Source organism: Cervus elaphus, chromosome 21, assembly GCF_910594005.1.
Source record: "Cervus elaphus chromosome 21, mCerEla1.1, whole genome shotgun sequence".
NCBI classification, from domain to species: domain Eukaryota; kingdom Metazoa; phylum Chordata; class Mammalia; order Artiodactyla; family Cervidae; genus Cervus; species Cervus elaphus.
The window spans coordinates 28374659-28397053 of record NC_057835.1 but is presented as its reverse complement, the minus strand read 5'-3'; the positions used below and the strand labels follow the sequence as shown (position 1 = coordinate 28397053).

The window sequence follows — 22395 nt, the reverse complement described above, 5'->3', positions numbered from 1 at the left end:
ATCTCAGTTTTCTGAATGTTGAGTTTAAGCCAACTTTCACACTCTCCTCTTTCACTTTCATCAAGGGGCTTTTTAGTTCCTCTTCACTTTCTGCCATAAGGGTGGTATCATCTGCATGTCTGAGGTTATTGATATTTCTCCTGGCAATCTTGATTCCAGCTTGTGCTTCATCCAGTCCAGTATTTCTCATGACGTACTCTGCATATAAGTTAAATAAGCAGGGTGACAATATACAGTTTTGCCGTACTCCTTTCTCGATTTGGAACCAGTCTCTTTATTCCATGTCCAGTTCTAACTGTTGCTTCTTGACTGGCATAGAGATTTCTCAGGAGGCAGGTCAGGTGGTCTGGTATTCCTATCTCTTTAAGAATGTTCCACAGTTTGTTGTGATCCACACAGTCAAAGGCTTTGGCATAGTCAATAAAGCAGAAGGAGACGTTTTTCTGGAACTCTCTTGCTTATTCGATGACCCAACAGGTGTTGGAAATTTGATCCCTGGTTCCTCTGTCTTTTCTAAATCCAGATTGAACATCTGGAAGTTCACAATTCACTTACTGTTGAAGCCTGGCTTGGAGAATTTTGAGCATTACATTGCTAGCATGTAAAATGAATACAACTGTGTGGTAGTTTCAGCATTCTTTGGCACTGCCTTTCTTTGGGACTGGAATAAAAACTGACCTTTTCCAGTTTCCTTTGCCACTGCTGCGTTTTCCAGATTTGCTGGCATATTGAGTGCAGCACTTTCACAGCATCATCTTTTAGGATTTGAAATAGCTCACCTGGAATTCCATCACCTCCACTAGCTTTGTTCATAATGATGCTTCCTAAGGCTCACTTGACTTTGCATTCCAGGATATCTGGCTCAAAGTGAGTGATCATGCCATCATGGTTATCTGGGTCATGGAGATCTTTTTTGTAGTTCTTCTGTGTATTCTTGCCACCTCTTCTTAATACAAAGGCTTCTGTTAGGTCCATACCATTTCTGTCATTTACTGTGCCCATCTTTGCATGAAATGTTCCCTTGGTATCTCTAATTTTCTTGAAGAGATCTCTAGCCTTTCCCATTCTGTTGTTTTCCTCTATTTCTTTGCATTGCTCACTGAGGAAGGCTTTCTTATCTCTCAGTGCTATTCTTTGGAGCTCTGCATTCCAATGGGTGTATCATTCCTTTTCTCTTGTGCCTTTAGCTTCTCTTCTTTTCTCAGCTATTTGTAACGCCTCCTCAGACAACCGTCTTGCCTTTTTGCACTTTTTTTTCTTGGGGATGTTCTTGATCACTGCCTCCTGTACAATGTAACGAACCTCCGTCCACAGTTCTTCAGGCACTCTATCAGATCTAATCCCTTGAATCTATTTGTCACTTCCACTGTATGATCATAAGGGATTTGATTTAGGTCATAACTGAACGGTCTCATGGTTTTCCCTACTTTCTTCAATTTGAGTCTGAATTTGGCAATAAGGAGTTCATGATCGGAGCCACAGTCAGCTCCCGGTCTTGTTTCTGCTGACTGTAATAGAGCTTCTTCATCTTTGGCTGCAAAGAATATAATCAATCTGATTTCAGTTGACCATCTGGGGTTGTCCATGTGTAGAGTCTTCTCTTGTGTTGTTGGAGGAGGGTGTTATGTTATACTAAGTAGAAAAATATTACAAAGTATGCAAAATGCATACTTAATCACTGACATAACAATCATGGTAAAGTAATGTAGTTTATGTGTTAAAACTTGCCAAAACTTTGAAAACATATACACTTAATACTAATCAGGGGCAGGTATGCTAGGAGTTCCCCTTAGGGCTGCCTTCACAGCCCATGTCATATGGAGTGTTCCTTTTTCCCTTACAGATATATCTGAGCTCCTCAAGCAGACATATGTCACTGCTGACAGTTAAGTTGTAAGATCCAGATGTAATATCATTTTTCACTTAATCAAAAATATACTGGTTAAGTGACGGGGATTTACACCTATACTCTTTATCACCAAGCTCTGAAACTGATGCTAAGAGCAGTCCCAAAGATGCCTGGAGAGACGGAAGATTAATTAAATAAGGAAGTCCACAAAAGCACTACAAGTACATCACTCATTTGGATTCCAAATGTTCTGATACAACTGTTATTGAGTCATTCTTTGTTACTGTTTCATAATGTCACAATCTAAATTCAAATAAAATGCAGCACTACAAATCTTTATAATTTTAAATATATCCACAACCTCAAAATATGCTGAATTTTGAAAATTCTCTCACCAACTATCAACTGAAAGGAGCTAGTAGCCAGTGGGTTGCTTCTTGTATAAACTCCAAGAAAAAAAAAATACTGTTCCTCACTAAAAAGAAAGGAGCTATCAAAGTCATGAAAAGACATGGAGGAACCTAAAATGCACATTACTAAGAGAGTGAAGCCAATCTGAAAAGGCAAATTATAGTATGAGTCCAACCCTCACATTCTAGAGAAGCGGGGAGGCCTGGACAGAGCATGAGGACATGCGGGAGTGAGCGTGACACCGAGCAGGGGCTCCACATCCCCACACACTTGTGCAAACCCACAGACGGAACACAAGTGCAGCTGTGGACTTGGGGAGGCAGCCACGTGTCTGGGCAGGTCAGTGACTGTCACATGTGTACCGCTCTGGCGAAGACGCTGCTGGTGTAGGGCGAGAGGTGTGGGGTTCAGGTCAAGGGGGGGAGGGCGCACAGGGACGGGGCACTGGGACGGAAACAGAACCTTGCATCACTTCTGCTGTGAACCTAAAACCGCTCTGAAAAACAGAATTTACTAACTGTAAAAAACTGATCCGTTTTACACTGGTCTATTATTTCTATTCTTTCATTCATTGCTCTTGTTCTTATCCAAGGAATACTGAAGTAAGCTCTCCGAACACAAAGTTACATATTAATTACTACATAATTTGTAGTAAAAATAAAAGAAAGATGGTACAACAAAGGCTTAAGAACTATAAGCCATTAAATGCAGCAAAATATTCCACACTCACCTGAAATCTCAAACTAGTTAAAGAAAAGCGGGGTGTGGGGGGTAGGGGGGGGATGTTGTTTCTACCACTACAGAAAGCATGAGACACCATACTCGTGGAGCCGCCAGTCCATCTCTGCTCACGGTGACGGGACACTGAAGACTGTTTCTCAGTCTACTACGCACAGGGGTGGCTCCTGTTTGAGACTCACAGTGGACAGAGAGGCGCAGGGACTGTACGATGCTCAAAGCCACAGCCCTATGCTTACTGTGAAACAGTTTATAGAATGTGAATTGCCAAGTCACTCCTGCGGTGTGAAAGGTCAGATTAGAAAATGAATACTACCTTTACAGAGGCGCCTCAAAAACGAACACCCAAGTAACACCTACCACAGAAAATGAAGAAAAAATAAAACAGTAGCAGTCCAAGATGTTAGTGGCTAGGTTGGGAATCTTTTTAAATCCAGTCAGAATTTAAAAACCATGTTTCCCCCTCCTTACTCTCTGTCACATCTCCAGGCAGCTAGCTTTGTGCTCAGAACGTAAAAGGCTTTGAAATGGAAATATCCATACAACCTTGAAGGGCTTGAAGAGCTCAGCCTGAGGTCGACTGCAGCCTTCTTCATTTTCTGATCCAACATTTCCCAATATCAACTCTTTCCTTCTTTTTCTGCTGCTTTCAAGATAAAAAAACCTCTGCTCAAAGTCTACGGTGGTTTAGGTTCAATTTCATAAAAACTAACAAAAAAGGACAAAAAGGAAATGAGTCATTCTCTCAGACCCATCTGCAGATCCTATCACTTGGTGCTCTGATGTCATAGTAACAGCTTAACTGTTAAAGGTAAATATTTCAAATAAAAGCTTTTTAAAATAGAAAGTATACTTGTTCAGATGACCTGTGTGGAAATAAAAACCACATGAGAAAAATAATGACAAAATAGCAAAGAAAAAACAGATTTGAGATGACTGAATAAACCACTTAAAACTGTCAGACATCAAAGCCCTGGCAACTGAACAGATTTCAAAGATTCTACAAACCACCCATCAATACCCATAGAGAAGGGATGATGAGATATATATGTTCATGATCTCCCCTACATTCATCCAGTCACCGCCACAGGGCTAACAATTTCAGCCACACATTTGTTACTATTTTTGCTGATTTTTCCCTACCCTTAAAGAACATTTTGTCTAAAAAACACTTGTATTCTTGTGTTCTTCTCACAAGTTTGTAATAAACATTTTATGCTAATTAATTAGGAAGTCAATCTCATTTAGAGTAAACTGAGGCCAAGACCTCTAGCAAAATGATTTTTAGGGTAAGAAGCTTTGAAGTACTTTAGCAACTCAAACAGAAAAGAATTTCATCACATTTATCATATCAAAAAGGTTTCTGGAATAAACTGCAACAGGGAGTTTAATTTGTCTCGTCAAATTAGAAAAACAAATAACAGCTGAAGTTCAGAAATAAAAAGTTTATGAAAGACCAAGTTGAAAGTAAACTGGAAACAGGATGGTTCACTAAACACTACAATTATCTCCAGTTAAAAAGAGTAACAACAACAAAAAAAGAGTAACAAAAATTTACAAAACAGCAAGACTTGATCCCAATCCCAAACTTTCTCAAGCAGAAGCAATTATCTTCAAAGCTAATACTCCAAGGAGTACAATGATGCCTGACTTATGAAAGTGTTAGCATCACTGTACTGTCTTACGCAGCCACTTGGAGCAGGATTCTCTGCTGCTGTAGCAGACTGCCTGCTGCTTACTTTTAAAAGACCACACATTGCTCAGCTTTCACTGCGCTCTTCTCACACTCCTCCTCCTCCTAAAGCAGTATGCACCATCCTGTTTCGATAATGTTTAACTTCATAGAAGACAAAGAATTACTTCAAAGACTGGTCATCCCTGAAAACCCAACAGCACATGTACGAATTTTAAACAAGACAATGAACACCTAAGAATTTGGAGTATATATTACCAACTTAAAAAATGTACTTAAATTAAACCCAGTCATAAAACCAAGCTATTTCTGAAGAGTTTTAAGTCCCATTTCAAAGAAAAAATATCTCGTGCCCATTAATTCACAGTGAAATGAAGAAATCCCTAGTTTTCTAACGTTCTCATTAGAAAAACTGAGTTTATACAGTGTAAAATTGAACAAATACACCTGCTATTTAAGTTTCTCGCTTCACTTCACCTATAATCAGAATGTATGGCAGAGAACATGGAAGAAAAAAAGTATTTAAAACATACCTGAATCACTTTGTCTACCTTCAGGTCTTCAAGAGATGGGTACAGAGACATTTTTGCAGGATTTTTCTAAAGAAAAACAACAACAACAAAAGTCTATGATTCAGACTTCATTGAAATTTAAATAGTACATGGAGCCAGCAGCATACACATAAACATGGGTAAGTCATTTAACACAAGATTTAAATTGCAAAACAAAAAAATATGACCATCTAGTTATACTAAAAATTGCTGACTGATGGTTGCCAACTACCTTTCTCTCAAGCTATATCCATTACAAATGTTAAACTTCCCTGAATAAAAGTCCCTTCATTTCTATAGTTTAGAAAATCAAAGAACAATTATGTGACTCATCTAGTTTACACAAACAAGGGCTTAGCAACTGAGTGAGAATTATATCCTCCTAACAAAAATCTACAAGAGCTGATACATGTTATCTATGCACAAAACCTCATTATTATGAAAATATATATATACACACACACATATTACATAAGTATATAAAATAATACACACTATAGGAGACATGAATGAAATAGAGAAGGAATAAAAGGGAAAGGAATTTTTATATTCTAAACATTCCTATATTTTTCAATGATTTTTAGTGATCATGAATTGCTTTTTGTAGTGATTTAAAACAAAATCCTCAAAGTATTAAAGGCATATATACTCCAAAACTTTGTTTAGGTATTTTGAGATGAATACTTCCTTGAAGCCCAACAAAACAGAACATATTCTAAATTGGTATAGGGGTTGATACTATAACTGATTGCATCCCAATGAAAACTCACCCATGATTGGCTGCTTTGTGAAGATAGAGACAGGCCCTTTAAATGCTGCTCTTCTCCAGCTGGGAAGATGCTAAGCTTTGTCAATGGGGAAGCTGGAGGTACAGTGAGGAGAAGGGGGGTTTTCTCCCAACTTCCAGTGTCCTCCTCCAACCAGGCCACTGCAGGGAGCAGCAGCGACAGTCCCCAGCACTGCTGAGCAGGTTCCCAGCACAGGGGCACCAACAAGGCACTCCCCATTCCGTTCCCCATTCACTTCTGGGATCCATTCAGTTGATGATGTTTTCGGTGACTTTTCACTTTCTAACTTATGAATAATGCTGCTAATATTGCTAACGAGCATTTACACCCATTTTTATATAAACATATAATGTTCAACTGTCTTCGTACACAGCTAAGAGGAGAACTGCCAGGTTATATGGTGACTCTGTATTTAACTTTTTGAGGAACTGGTTTCTGAAGTGACTGCACTATTTCACATTTCCACCAACACGTGTGAGGGTTCCAATTTTTCCCTAACTTGGCCAATATAATACCGTTGTCCCTCGGTTTCTGCAGGGCACTGGTTCTAAGAGTCTCCCCTGCATACACGGAAGTCTGTAGATGCTCAAGTCCCTTATATAAAAGGGCTCATACACACTTGCTATTGTCAGTCTTTTCAATTACAGCCATCCGAGTGGATGGGCAGCAGCACCTCATTGTAGATTTGATTCCTATTTCCCTAATAACTAATGATGCTGAGCATCTTTCATGAACCTAGATGGCCAATCTGTATATCTTCTCCGAGGAAACATCTATTTAAATCCTTTGCCTAAGCATTCTTTTTGCTTACCTAACCGCCCTGGAATAGAACCTCCAATAAAACATTGAAGTAGCATGATACAGTTTTGAAGAGGAGAATAGGGCCTCGGATTGTGAATAAAATGCAAATTCTTGAAAAAGCACAATCAAATATGTCTTAACTCTACTAATCCAGGAAAACAAAACAATTGCGTTTTGTGTCTCCCAAGATCAGTTCTCTAAAGTTTTCTCCTTAATCACATTTTATTGACACTTTCAACCACTGTATCAACATCATAAACAAAACGATTCTAACTTCACTGAAACTAATGTTGACTAGCAATCCAGGTGTTAGTTCTATTCTTGGTTCTGCCACTGGTCAGGGTCTGCCACTGGTCACCTACAAGATCCCTTTTTTTTTTCCATGAAAAATGCTGAATGAATAGTTTAAAACTCAGAGTAGTTTTCTAAAAATTTTTTCCCCATAGAAGCTTTTCTTCAAATATTAACTGACATTGTTTGAACAGCTCTGAGGTCACTCATTACTCCGCTCCCCCCCCCCGCAACACACACACATTCAGGCCCAGAAAAGATACAGCATCTTTTAAAACAGCAGCAAGTATCACCCCAACTTACTCTTTAAAAATTCAGTTTAAGTAAGTTGACCTTAAATCTCACTATTCTTATAAAATACAAACGATTCCTCAATGATTTTACCTGAAACGATTTTTGTGGTCTCATCTCATCCAATTTCATTCCAAACATTACAATGTTCCGGTCCAGCACTACATTCCATTTCCCACCCTGGTCACGTGCTTCTGTGCCTCGGTATCTTTGTAAAAGCTTTGTCTTCTCCCTGGAATGTCCTTCCAGGGCTTTTCTATCACAATCTTAGTCAAGGGCCTCTTCTGTGAGGTCACCTTTGATGACCTTAGTCTGACATTTCTCTCAGTTCAGCAGTTTCCCTCTGCCTTTCAGTATAGCTATTTTATGTTTAACTCTGGCTACCTGAGATCAAGGACCACGTTTGCCTAACACAATGCCTTATTCTGACTGAAAACAAATGTTCATTAAATATTTTAGACAATATCATCAAAATAAGGGAGAGCAAAATAATTGTCTTATAAGTCTACTGCCTCATTGGGTTTTTGGTGGGTTTCTTTTTGCCATGAAGCTTATAGGATCTCAGTTCCCCACCAGGAATTGCACCCGGGCCATGGCCATGAAAATCCAGGATCCCAACCACCAGGCCACCAGGGAATTCCCAACAAGTCCACTACTTTGAACAACACTGTTAACAGCTTTCCATGAGAACAATAAATTCTTGCATTATTTCTCTGAATCACTTGTACGGTGTATTTAAACCTCTGACCTAACGCGAAGTGTGAAAAACACTCAGACCTCTGTGAAGAACCACAAAGCTACTGGATATCCTTTCAATTATGGTTGGAATTTCAGAATGACCACTAATGAGATTTGAGAGGATTCTGAAAATACTGGCATTACATCCGTGTCAGAACTCTCACTTCACTCTCACTTTAGGAGTCTATCAGATAAACACTACACTGTAGCAAGTGAAGAAAGGAGTCTGGGTCCAGGCCTTCCCTTTGGCTGCCTGGGGAACCAGGAGGAGGGGAGCTTAGTTCTCAGCGCTCCAGGCATCAGCAGGCACACCCCTCTGCATCCACTCCAGCTCCATCACCACATTCCTCACTGTGACAGCATCTTCGCTGGTCTAACTCCTGGGAAGAACTGGCACTCCTCACTGACCCCTAGCCCAGATCTGGCCGACTCTATGCTTTTGGCAGCCTCCTTGAATCTCTGTGCCTCGTTCAAAGCCTCTGTACCCTCTGTGCATCCTGTTGTCGTCGTTCAGTGGTGTCCAACTCTTTGCAAACCCGTGGACTGCAGCATGCCAGGCTTCCCTGTCCTTCACCATCTCCCAGTTTGCTCAAACTCATGTCCATTGAATCAGTGATGCCATCCAACCATCTCATCCTCTGTCGTCCCCTTCTCCTGCCTTCAATCTTTCCCAGCGTCAAGGTCTTTTGCAATGAGCCGGCTCTTCATATGGGGTAGGCAAAGTACTGGAGCTTTAGCATCAGCCCTTCCAATGAATATTGAGTGTTGACTTCCTTTAGGACTGACTGGTTTGATCTCCTTGCTGTCCAAGGGATTCTCAAGAGAGCCTTCTCCAACACTGCCCCCCAATTCGGTTTCTACTAAGAAACTTCTCAATGCTTGGAACAGTTTCAGGGTTTTTCCAGAACATCTAAAGACAAAAAATACTTGACGATTCTGCCTCAGCATTAAGATTTCTGACCTCTACCTCCTCAGGGCAATGTTGCATAACTTCCTTTAAATATGCACACTGACCAAAGACCTCAGGGACTCAAATACCATAGTGGTACCTGTGAACATCTTTCTAGCTGCGATGCTCTGATTCTTGAAGTAGGAAACATGCTGGTAAAGTAGTCTAGTGAGTACCACCTAAAATGGTAGTACTCATCATTTTGAGTAATGACTCATTCCTTCCCTCAAACCACCCACTGTAACTGGTCTCCCCATTTTAAAATGGTGTGATCAGGGTGGTCACAGTGGATAAGACTCCACACTCCCCATGCAGGCAGTCCAGGTTCAACGCCTGGTTAGGACGCTAGATTCCACAAGCAGCAACTAAAACATCCTGAGTGCTGCAACTAAGACCCAGCACAGCCAAATAAATTTTTTAAAACCATGCGGTCATTTAAAGTTAGAACAGTACTTGTCTACTTGTTTAGTCTTGTTTTTTTAAGAAATCTTAGGATGATGAAAATTCAGGATTGCAGAACCACCTATCTTTAAAAAAAAAAAAAAATACAGCACAACACATCAGGTGCTCCAATTTTTGTAGCTGCCACCAGGGACACCCCAATCGCCGGGCTCTGGTGGCCAGCAAGACATCCGTTCACGGGTCCCACAGGACTGCAAGTGCTCCTGTGGATGAGGAGCAGGTGACTGGGCTGGAGGGCGGTGGTCATGATGGCCGCCTGGAAGGCACGGAACCCATACGACACACTCACCCCAAAGGCAGCTTCAGGCACCCAGGGAGACCCTAATGGAGCCCCCACCACTGACCGGCCAGAAGCAGGCTGTGTCAGTGAGGAGGACCACAGGGCTGTGAGCTGGTCCTGGCTGCACCCAGGTGCGACCCTGCGATGGTCCAACTGTGAGACCCATTTCAAGTGGGTGCCCCATCAGCTGGCCTACTGAGAAAACAGTTCTTCACAGGTTCTCTCCCGGGCACAGTATAAAGACCGCAGACTGAATACACCCCAGACTCTCGAGAAGAGATCTATTACCTTATCTTCATAGCTGTGGCATGAAGAGCAAGCAGGCTTCTAATTAAACATACACCCAGGGGCTGTAATTCTCTCCAAAGACTGGCAGGGCCAGCAGGCCTCATCTCTGCATCTCCCTCTGCCCCATCCGAGGTAGCCAGTGTCTCTGAGAAAGGACCCAGTGCCAGGGTACTTGTCTATTGCCCACAGGGAACATCCCTGGACAGCCTGGCTCCAGAAGTCAGCAGGGCTTGTCTTCCTCAGTTCCACAGGATTGCAGCAAACAGAGACACAGGTAACTGGCTCTCCTGCCAGGCTCAGAGCAGAGGGAGCATTTGTGTACGTTAAAAGCTGCTACCTAAGGGTCGGTCTGGCTTCCCACCAGCCTGAATTTAGGTGCTGACTGGAATTCTCCCCTTTGGGCCAGTGACAGACCCTGGCACAGCCTCAGCTACTGAGAGCCAAAAGCAATAAAGTAGGCTGCTTGGAAAATTAAAAGGGTATGAGATACAACACGGTACAAGTGCAGGGCTGAATGAGAAAGCTCATCTCCTATGAGACTAGTCATTCAAGACCAGGTGGGGTGTCTGTTTTATCTAAACAAAGGGTGTCAAGAAAAATGAAGAAACAAAAGAACAGAATCCAAACAGAAGACCAATATAAAGCCTCAATTAAAAAAAAAAAACTTAATTAAAAATTGGGCTTCCCAGATGGCACTATTGGTAAAAAACCTGCCTGCCAATGCAGGAGACATAAGAAACACGGGTTTGATCCTTGGGTCAGGACGATCCCCTGGAGGCGGGCATGGCAACCCATTCCAGTATTCTTGCCTGGAGAATCCCATGGAAGAGGAGCCTGGTGGGTTGCAATCCATGAGGTTGCAAAGCGTCAGATGTGACTGAAGGGACTTAGTACGCACAAGTGATTTACCCGATAAGGTTTTAAGTTACAATAGAGGTTAAGTTCAGAAGAACAACAGATGAACAAAGTAAGAATTTCAAAAGATACAGAAAATGTAAGCAAGCAGCAAGCAGAAATCTTAAAACTAAAAAATATGAAAACTGAAAAAAATATGACAGAGGGTTCACCAGCAGACTAGAGGAAGCAGAATGGAGGAAGAAATGAACTTAAAGAAGAGAAGAAACACACCAGTAGACAGGGCAGTGCAAGCAAAGCAGCAAAAAGAAAAAAGGATGAAAACAGCTTAAAGGACTTAGGAGATACCACCATGGTACCAACACTTGCATCATAAGGGTCTCTGAAGGAAAAGAGGTAAAACATTTGAAGAAACAATGGCTGAAAGTTTCCTTAACTTGAGGAGGAAAACAGACATTCAGATCCAAGAAGCTCAGTTCAGTTCAGTCGCTCAGTCGTGTCCAACTCTTTGCGACCCCATGAACTGCAGCACGCCAGGCCTCTGTCCATCACTAACTCCCGGAGTTGACTCAAACTCATGTCCATCGAGTCGGTGATGCCATCCAGCCATCTCATCTTCTGTCGTCCCCTTCTCCTCCTGCCCCCAATCCCTCCCAGCATCAGAGTCTTTTCCAATGAGTCAACTCTTCACATGAGGTGGCCAAAGTACTGGAGTTTCAGCTTCAGCATCAGTCCTTCCAATGAACACCCAGGACTGATCTCCTTTAGGATGGACTGGTTGGATCTCCTTGCAGTCCAAGGGACTCTCAAGAGTCACCTCCAACACCACAGTTCAAAAGCATCGATTTTTCGGCGCTCAGCTTTCTTCACAGTCCAAGTCTTACATCCATACATGACCACTGGAAAAACCATAGCCTTGACTAGATGGACCTTTGTTGACAAAGTAATGTCTCTGCTTTTTAATATGTTGTCTAGGTTGGTCATAACTTTACTTCCAAGGAGTAAGCATCTTTTAATTTCACGGCTGCAATCGCCATCTGCAGTGATTTTGGAGCCCCCCCTCCCCAAAAAATCTGACACTGTTTCCACTTTTTCCCCATCTATTTCCCATGAAGTGATGGGACCAGATGCCATGATCTTAGTTTTCTGAATGTTGAGCTTTAAGTCAACTTTTTCACTCTCCTCTTTCACTTTCATCAAGGGGCTTTTTAGTTCCTCTTCACTTTCTGCCGGTGGCTCAGAGGATAAAGCGTCTGCCTGCAATGCGGGAGACGCGGGTTTGATTCCTGGGTTGGGAAGATCCCCTGGAGAAGGAAATGGCAACCCACTCCAGTATTCTTGCCTGGAGAATCCCATGGACAGAGGAGCCTGGCAGGCTACAGTCCACGGGGTCACAAAGAGTTGGACAAGACTTGAGCGACTTCACTTTCTTTCTTTCACTTTCTGCCATAAGGGTGGTGTCATCTGCATATCTGAGGTTATTGATATTTCTCCTGGCAATCTTGATTCCAGCTTGTGCTTCATCCAGCCCAGCGTTTCTCATGACGTACTCTGCATGTAAGTTAAATAAGTAGGGTGACAATATACAGCCTTGAGGTACTCCTTTTCCTATTTGGAACCAGTCTGTTGTTCCATGTCCAGTTCTATCTGTTGCTTCTTGACCTGCATACAGGTTTCTCAAGAGGCAGGTCAGGTGGCCTGGTATTCCCATCTCTTTCAGAATTTTCCAGTTTATTGCAATCCACACAGTCAAAGGCTTTGATATAGTCAATAAAGCAGAAATAGATGTTTTTCTGGAACTCTCTTGCTTTTCCAATGATCCAGCAGATGTTGGCAGTTTGAGCTCTGGTTCCTCTGCCTTTTCTAAAACCAGCTTGAACATCTAGAAGTTCACGGTTCATGTATTGCTGAAGCCTGGCTTGGAGAATTTTGAGCATTACTTTACTAGCATGTGAGATGAGTGCAATTGTGCAATAGTTTGAGCATTCTTTGGGATTGGAATGAAAACTGACCTTTTCCAGTCCTGTGGCCACTGCTGAGTTTTCCAAATTTGCTGGCCTATTGAGTGCAGCACTTTCTCAGCATCATCTTTCAGGATTTGAAATAGGAAACTCAGGGAGTTCCAAAAATAAATGAAGACACCCACGCCATGACATGTTATAACTCAAACATCAAGACGAGGAAAGAATCTTAAAAACTAACAAGAGAACAACTTGTTATGCACAAGAGAACCCCCAAAAGACTCTAAGCACATTCCAGCAGAAACTCCAGGACAGAAGGGACTAACAGCTGAAAGAATACTCTACCCAGAAAAGTCCTTCAGATTTGGAGGTGAGGTAAATAATTTCCCAGACAAGCAAATAATGGAGTTTATCACCACTAGACCAGCCTCAAGAGAAATTTTAAAGAGATTTAAGTTGAAACAAAAAGGTGCTAATCAGTAACAGGAAAACAAAGTTTAAATCCCAATGGTAAAAGTAAATATAGAAAATTTAGAATAGCCAAAAGCTATAAAGATGGTGGACTAATTTCTTATAAAGCTAGAATACTCACTGAAGACAAAAGTGAAAAAAACAAACACCTATAACTACACTCACTGTTAAGGGCAACACAGATAAAAGGAAACCGTGACATCAACAGCATAAACAGAGTGGGGGGGGGTGTAAAATGCAGTGACAAGAATCCCACCCTGCCACTTTTATTCAATACACTACTAGAAGTCCTAGCCAGAACAACTAGGCAAGCAAAAGATAGAAAAGGCACCCTTCCAAAAGGAAGGGAAGAAGTAAAACTGTTACTATTTACAAGTGACACGTTATGAATTTGAAGAAAACCTAAGATTCACCAAAGAACTATTAGAACTAAAAAAATCAGTAAAGCTGCAAGATACAAAATCAATACACAAAACTGTTGCATTTCTATAAACTAAAAATACACTATCAGAAAGAAAAATTAAGAAAACAATTCCACTTACAATTGCATCAAAGAGAGGAATCAATTTAAATAAGGAGCTGAAAGATCTGTACACTGAATCCAATTAAAAACTGGGCAGAGGAGCTGAACAGACATTTTTACAAAGACAGACAACCAACAGATACATGAAAAGGTGTCCAACACCATCAGTGAAATGCAAATCAAAACCACAAGGAAGCATCACCTCACAGCACAGGAAACAATTGAAATGCTCTATAGTACTAACGCAAAGTACTACCATAGTAAAAAACCTGCTTAAGATTCTCAAACATCGTGTCTTCTTTAAGGCGGGTGCAGAGAAAAAGAGAGCAAGCCGAGCAGTCAGGCAGCAAAAGGGAAATGTATTAGAGGAAAAAGAGAGGGTGACTGGCTCTTAAGGAGAACCAGCGTCCTCCCCTTCTGATGGGGTCCTTCTTATACCCCACCAATGAAAAATTCTCTGAAGGGATGGTTAATTTTTAGCCTGTAGTTGAGCCCTGTGGTCACGTAGCCAGAGGTCTGGAATCTGGTGGTCTCACAGCTTTGAGAAGATAGGTGCCAGTGAGAAAACAGAATGCCATTTGGGCAATTTGGTTAATCTCACGGATCACCATGATTTTATTCCTTGTTTGCGAGGTAGACATACTGAGCCATCTTATCAATGAGACCCCATATGAGCCCTATCATCTTCAACTTTTAAATCCATAAGGATAATCTGGAAATCACGTTAATAACAGAGATTGAGTCCTAGACCCAGAAACGGAAACAGTAATCTGAAACAGAGTCCAGAAATTTGCCCTTTAACCCTCTGTATCAGGGTCCAATTGATACAATTTAAAATTAAGATTTTTTTTCTCAGAAGGTCTACTTCAAGACTTTTATTCTTTCTTAATAAGGGGAGGAGGAAGGAATTGGTGCCTACCTACTCATGGCTACGAGACTACTGGATTCCAGACCTCCAGCTACATGACCGCAGGACTCAGCTACAGGCTAAAAATTAACCACCCCTTCAGAGAACTTTTCATTGGCGGGGTGTAAGAAAGACCCCATCAGAAAGGGAGGACACTGGATCTCCTTAAAGGCCAGTCACCCTCTCGTTTTCCCTCTAAAAAATTTCCTTCTCTTGCCTGACTGCCTGGCTCAGTCTCTTTTTCTCTGCATGCGCCTTACAAACAGCAAGGTAGAGAAATTTTTAAAACTTTGTTGCACTGACTATTCTAATTGGTGTTTATAAAAGTATAAGTGAAAATTCTCTGAAAATACAGAAATAGATGGTCATCCCCACAAAATTCCACACACAAAAATTCTCTGCAAATATAAATTGTCATCCCCATAAAAAATATTGCTTTTTGACAAAGCAGGTACAAAAATTACCAGACAGTAATGTTAGAACCTATTAGAGATGGATATGAAATCTAAAACCAGTAGTGTGTTGTGACAACCAACTGCAGGAAGAATTAAATGCAATAATAAGCTGTATTAGAGATGTGACTGAAATCTGAAAGAGTACTTATATAATGGGTTATCTCTCAACTTTATGGATGACAGCTGATGAGCAATTAGTTGTCCTCAAAGACAATGCCCATTTCATCTACATATACCTTTAAATGCTACAAAAATTTAGAATAAGGTTTTGGGGTTCTTATGCTCAAGTTGATTCATACAATGAATCATACAATCAAGATGATTCCAGATGGTGTCAAAGAACACACTTTGATACAAAGTCCTGAACAGTTTTCCACAGCTATGTTTCTAAACCTGGCAAATCACCAAATCAGAAGTATTTGAGCACTAGTTAAAAATACAGACACAGATTTCATGAAAGGGCTTAGGAATTCAGCAATTCTTCTTTCAATAAATATCCAGGGAGATTGTGATGATAAGCCATTGAGAAATATGGTCATACGACATCTACTCTAAATACAATAACTTCTTTTTACCCATTTCCCACCCACTGAACTGACAAAAATACAAAGTTTGACAATGCTCTCTGGTAATGAGGCTTTGAGAAACAGATATATTACTGGTACAAGTGTAAACTAGTACAATTTCCATAAAGAGTGAGTTTGCAGTATCTACCAAAACTGTAAATGCAGATACTCTCCAACCCGAATACCACTTCAGGTTTTAGTCTATAAATATGTGTGAATGTGAAGTCGCTCAGTCGTGTCCGACTCTTTACGACCCCGTGGACTGTAGCCTACCAGGCTCCTCCATCCATGGGATTCTCCAGGCACGAATATTGGAGTGGGTTGCCATTTCCTTATGTGCATACAAAAAGCAACACATGTAGAATTTTATTCCCTGAAGCACCAACTATAATAGCAAAATTCTTGAAACAAAGGAGGAAGTACTACACAGACAAGATAGTCAAAGAGATCCAAAATATTATCACTAACTGGAAAAAATACAGCACTATTTAGGCCAGTATATAAACTATGCTCAAGTTAGTGATAAAATAAGGGGGAATAAACAACCAAAAAGAAAACACAAACGAAACCCAAAGCTAGCAGAAGTAGCAGAGATGAGACAGAGATAAATGAAATAGAGAACAGAAAAAAAAAATTACTGAAACCTAAATTTGGTTCTACAAAAAGATCAACAAAATTGACAAACCTTTAGCTAAATGGACTAAGGAAAAAAAATATGCTAAAAGGAAAGTGGGAATATTACCACTGTTTCTACAGTAATAAAACAGACTATATAAAGAGTGCACTATGAACAAATGGACACTGAAAAACTGGATAACCTAGATGAAATGGACAAATTCCTAGAAACACAAAACCTACTAAGAATCACAAGGAAACAGAAAATCTGAATAGGCCCAGTAACTAGTAAAGAGATTGAATCAGTAGTCAAAAACCTCTAAACAAAGAAAAACCCTAGATCTGATGGCGCCTTTGGTGAACTCTACTAAATATATAAGAGAACTATACCAATCCTCAAAATTTTGCTAAAAAGTTGAAGAAGGAACACTTTCATTCTATGAGAACATACTCTGATACCAAAGTCAGACAACTAGAAACCGATATCCCTTATGAACACTGATGCGATCCTCAACAAAATACTAACAAACAGAACTCAACAGCATATTAACAAATGGGATTTATTATTGGGAGAAACTTAGTTCAACATATAAGGACTGTTCAAAGCAATACATCATATCAACAAAATGAAGTGGGAAAAAAACCACAATCATCTCATTGATATACAAAAAGCATTTGACAAAATTCATCACCTTTTATGATAAAGACACAACAGGCATAGAAAGAAGCAAGGGCCACATAATAAAAGCCATATAGTGCAAAACCCACAGCAAATGTCATACTCAAAGGTGAAAGACTAATTATTTTTCCTCTGGGATCATGAACAAGGCAAGAATATCCAGTTTCAACACTGCTCTTCCACACACAATACTGAAGTTCTAGCCAGAGCAATTAGGTAAGAAAAAGAAATAAAAGATATCCAGATTAGAAAAGAAGTAAGTGTTAAGTGTTAGTCGTTCAGTCGTGCCGAACTCTTTGTGACCCAATGGACTGCAGCCCACCAGGCTCCTGTGTCCATGAGACTTTCCAGGCAAGGATACTGGAGTGGGTTGCCATTTCCTTCTCTGAAAAGAAGTAAAATTATCTACATTTTCAGATATGATCTTGTATGCTTAGAGTTTAGCAAACCTTAAAGACGCCACAAAAAAGCATTAGAACTAACAAATTCACCAATGAAACAGGATAGTCAGTGCACAAAATCAATTGCAATTCTACACATAAATAGTGAGCCATCAGGAAAACACACAAAGACAATTCCATTTTCAAGGGCATCAAAAAGAATAAACTACTTAGGAATTTATTTAATCAAGGAAGTAAAACACTTGTACAATGAAAACCACAAAACACTGCTGAAAGAAATTAAAAACAATTACAAACAAAACTGGAGAACTCGCATGTCCTGATGTCAAAACTTACTTATAAAGCTATGGTATTCAAAATGGTATAGTATTGGCACAAAGACAAACACAGACCAATGGAAGAGACAGCCTAAAATAAACCCTCATATACATGGTCAAATGATCTCTGACAAGGGTCTAAAGACCATTCAGCGGAAACAGACAATCTTTACAACAAATGGCACTGGGGAAATTGGATAACCACACACAGAAGAATGATGCTAGATCCTTAACTAACACCATATAAATATATATATAATTTATATATATATATATAAATTAACTCAAAATGGATCAAAGATCTACACATAAGACCTAAAACAATAAAACTCTTAGAAGAAAACATGGGACAAAACATTCCTGCATTCAATTTGAAAATTATTTCTTGGACATGACACCAAAGGCACCAGTCACAAAAGAAAAAACAGACATACTGGACTTCATGAAAACTAAAAAACTTTTTGCATCAAAGAACGTTATCAATAACATAAAAAGGCAACTCACTGAATGAGGGAAAATATTTGTAAATCATATCTGATAAGGAACTAATATACAGAATATTCAGAGAAGTCCTAAAACAACAAAAACAAACTGGCAAAGAACATGAATAATCATTCCTCCAAAGAACATAGAGGAAGAGCCAACAATCACATGAAAGGATGCTCAACATCACAGAAATGCAAATCAAAACTATGAGATACCACCTCACATCCACAAGAGTGACAACTACCAAAAAAACCCAAACAAGTTTTGGTGAGGATGTGGAAATTTTAGAACTCTTAATTCACTGTTTGTGGGAATGCAAAATGGTGTGTGTTCACATGTGCGTGTTCAACTGCTCAGTCATGTCTGACTCTTTGCAACCCCACGGACTGTAGGAGCCCACCAGGCTCCTCTGTCCATGGGATTTTCCAGCAAGAATACTGGAGTCGGTTGCCAGTTCCTTACTCCAGGGGATCTTCCCGACCCAGGGATCAAACCCATGTCTCCCGCATTGGCAGGCAGATTCTTTACGACTGTGTGTCCTGGGTACAGGTGCTACAAAAAAACAGTATAGGAGTCCCCCCCCCCCCCCCGCCCCCCACATTAGCTCAACCGTGGAAGCAACCCAAGTGTCCATTAACAGATGAATGGATAAGCAAAATGTGGTGTAACTGTGTGTATATATGTATGCGTACACACACAATGGAATTTTATCCTGCCTTAAAATGGAAGGAGATTCTGCAATATACAACATGGATGAACCTTGAAAACATTACACTAAGTGAAACAAGCCACATACAGAAAAGACAAACACTCTGATCCCACTTACATGAGATCGTTGCACTAGTCAAAATTATAAGAGACACACAGTATCAAAATGGTTGCCAGGGGCTGGGACAAAGAGAGAATGGGGCATTACTGTTTAATGAGAACAAGATGAAAAGAGCTAAGGGAAAGGACGGTGGTGATGGTTGCACGACAACGTCAGTATATTTAATACCTCTGAACTGTACACTTAAAAATGGTTAAGATGGTAATGTTTACACGCACTTTTGATGATTGCTGTTTAGTCACTAAGTCGTGTCCTTTACCTCAATTAAAGAAAAGTAACAGAAGGGGAAAATATATTTATTTATTTGTAAGGTGTAAAACGCAACATGGGGTCGCAAAGAGTCGGACACGACTGAGCAACTGAACTGAGCGTATAAAATATCCCTATAAAGATACCTAAGAAATGCAAAACAGCTGTTTCCTACAGTAAGAGAACATGGCTGGCTAGAGGACCTTGAAGGAAGGGAACACACTGTGTACCCTGTTTCTCTTTACTTAAATGTTGAGTCACGTTAACTGATTACTTCCTCAAAGACTAAATAAATACACAAAAAATCTCGACAGCACTTGGAAACAAATTAGTAATTGTGAATATAGCTACTACTACATGTAACAGTTGCAGGGATGGGAATCTTTTTAGAGACTTTTGGCATTTGCTATCCAAAAGTGCCTAAATCCGGCAAAAACAGGAAAAAATATAGTTGAGTCATGCTCAATTTAGGGAACTGTTTATTGAAAAGTAGGTTCAACCGCCAACTATTAGTAAATGCTTCCTCTTTTAGTTATGATTTTTACATCCTTTCTTAAAATGCCCAAACATAACGAAAAAGTAATGCTGCCAAAGTTAAATATGGATTATGACAGGATGTCTATTTCCTGAACCTATTGAAAGACATTCCCTTATTTTTATTTTGTAGCACAATCTGATTTATAATGTTTACGTACCATTTAAAGAACAAAAGTTTGTAGAACTAAGTTGTAACAGAACAGCAACTTAGTTGTAAGAACAGAACAGAAAGCAAATGAAAACATACATTTTTACTGTTTGCCCTCAACCTCAAACAGAGAAACTTAAAAGAACAAACTTTAAACTGACCATTTATATACATTTGAGATACAGCTAACCAGCCTGTGGCTCTTCTTCCATGTAATTTTCCTTTTTAGTCAGGAGTTTTTTCTTCGAAACAACTGGATGTTATGAGTTTGGTAAACCAAACGTACTTTCTAGGAAGTGCACACGATATTTAAAATAACAGTAAATGTACATGATATTAAAAATAACAATAAATGTGTGCAGACCACATACACAACACAGACTAGATAAACCTGGACGTTTCTTTCTTTTTTTTTCATTGGTGGGTAAAAAAAAAAATCGGCATCACACAAGACTCCACAATGAAATAAACCCGTTTTGGTGAAAGGGGTAACTTTCCGTAGCTGTAAGTCTCCGCCTTCCCGTTATTACAGGGAAATCCTGGAAGGAAAGCTTGGAAGGCTCCGAAAGGCGAGCCCTCCGGGAACGTTTCCTCCCGCGCTCACCCGGCCGGGAGCTCTCCTCCCTTTCCTCCAACTTCTCCACAAACCAGCGCCGCGAGCAGCCTCCCCACCCCCTTGCAGAAAGTCAAGGCTGCGCCCGCCGAACAACACCTCCCGCCAACTCCGGACGTTCGGACGCGGCCGCCGCCGAGGGCGACTCCACACACCGGGATCGCGGAACCGGGACCAGAGCCGGCGGCTGCCCCCGTGCCGGCCCCGGGCCCACCCCACACGAACAAAAAAGAGTCGCGGCGGACGGGGGGCTGCCTGCAACGTCCCCGGCCGGGCCTCAGGCTCCCTCCGCGCCCCCTTCTCCGGACGTGGACCCCGAAACCCGCAAGGCCGCGGGTGGGTAGGAGGGGCGCCGTCGCGCAAACTTACACCCCCAGCCCGGCTGGGCGCCGCGAGGGGCGCGGAGCGGAGCCCACTGAGGAAAGGCCGCCGCCGAAATGCCCTCCGCCCTGCGGCCCCGAGTCCCCCAGGTTTCCCGCTCCTCGTCCCCGCGCCCGGGACGCCGCGCGACCGTCCCCCGTCCCCCCCCAGGGCTGCTCACCGAGGCCGCTGAAACCCGCTCTCCGCCGCCGGTCACTGGCTCGGACTTCTGAAACCCAGAGGGAGGAGGGCGGCGCGCACCCGAGGACCGCCCGCGCCGCGCGTCACCGCGCCGCCCCCGCCTTCCGCCCGCGCAGGCGCGCGGCGCCCGGTCAGGTGACCCGGTCCCCATGGTAACAGGGCGGGGGGGCGGCTCTCACCTCCTGCCGCTCTAGCCCACCTGCTCTTCTCTCCCCACAGGTCCTGCACTTCGGCCCTGTGCCACCCGCCTACTGCTGTTCACCTGCGCACATGCTCATTTGGTTCCCATCGCCTCCAACACAAAGTCCTGAGAACCTGTCGTTCGGCGATCTCCTGGCCAGCCTTAGACTTCCACCACACTCACAGGCTGTTAAACATTCCTCCCACTAACCCTTCTGGACTCCTGCCTTCCCGCTACAACTTTTCTCTTTGGTTTTTACTACTCTTCGTCTATCTGATCTAAGTTTGCTGGTTGTTGAAGGTTATGTGTCGTGGTGCACTAATACCTGTATCCTAACCAAAAACTGAAAAACTATTAGGAACTGTCCTAAGAACATAAGGTATACAGTAGTCTTAATTTGTGCTTACATCAAAGGTAGATACACCATCTTCTTTAGCGGGCAAAGACACTGAGGCACATTTTACCTACGTTTTCCATACTTACCATGGAGCAGCAGTACTTGAGAAAAGAGCATTAACTTAGAAGCACTGTATTTCTAGTTAAATTGTTTAGTGCCATGATAAGTTAACCTATGGTTAAATAAAAATCTGAGCATAAAAGAGATGACAATAAGATGAAAACTTAAGACTTCAGAGAGTTGTCGATCTAACAGACATGTAAAAACAACTGCAACGGGAAGAAAGAAATAAAATTGCTTTTGTTCACAGGTGACATAGTTACTCAGAAACTCCCAAAGAACTGACCCCCCCCACACACAAAAAAACCTAAAACTAATAAGCAATTACAGCAGGGTTGCAGGAGTCAAGGTTAACATACAAGAGCCAATTGTTTTCCTATGTGATAGCAATAAACAACTGGAATTTGAAATTAAAGACACAATATCACTCAGCACAAAGAATGAAACAATACTT

The 22395-nt window shown here is 41.4% G+C and overlaps 1 protein-coding gene across 3 annotated transcripts in view; it reads right to left on the bottom strand.

The window, feature by feature from the left end:
• Positions 1-21429, bottom strand: part of LOC122678963 (syndecan binding protein) — a 32759-nt gene extending 11330 nt beyond the window's left edge. Inside the window, exons 1-2 of one of the 3 annotated variants that reach the window (XM_043879143.1) lie at positions 21284-21429; positions 5225-5290 (exon numbers count right to left, since the gene is read on the bottom strand). In XM_043879143.1, the coding sequence (XP_043735078.1) occupies positions 5225-5275 (51 nt within the window). In that variant the 5' untranslated portion in view covers positions 5276-5290; positions 21284-21429. Of the gene's footprint in view, positions 1-5224; positions 5291-6012; positions 6251-21283 lie in introns of those variants that run through there. The other 2 variants (XM_043879142.1, XM_043879141.1) reach the window with 2 other exon arrangements.
• Positions 21430-22395: the final 966 nt, after the last annotated feature.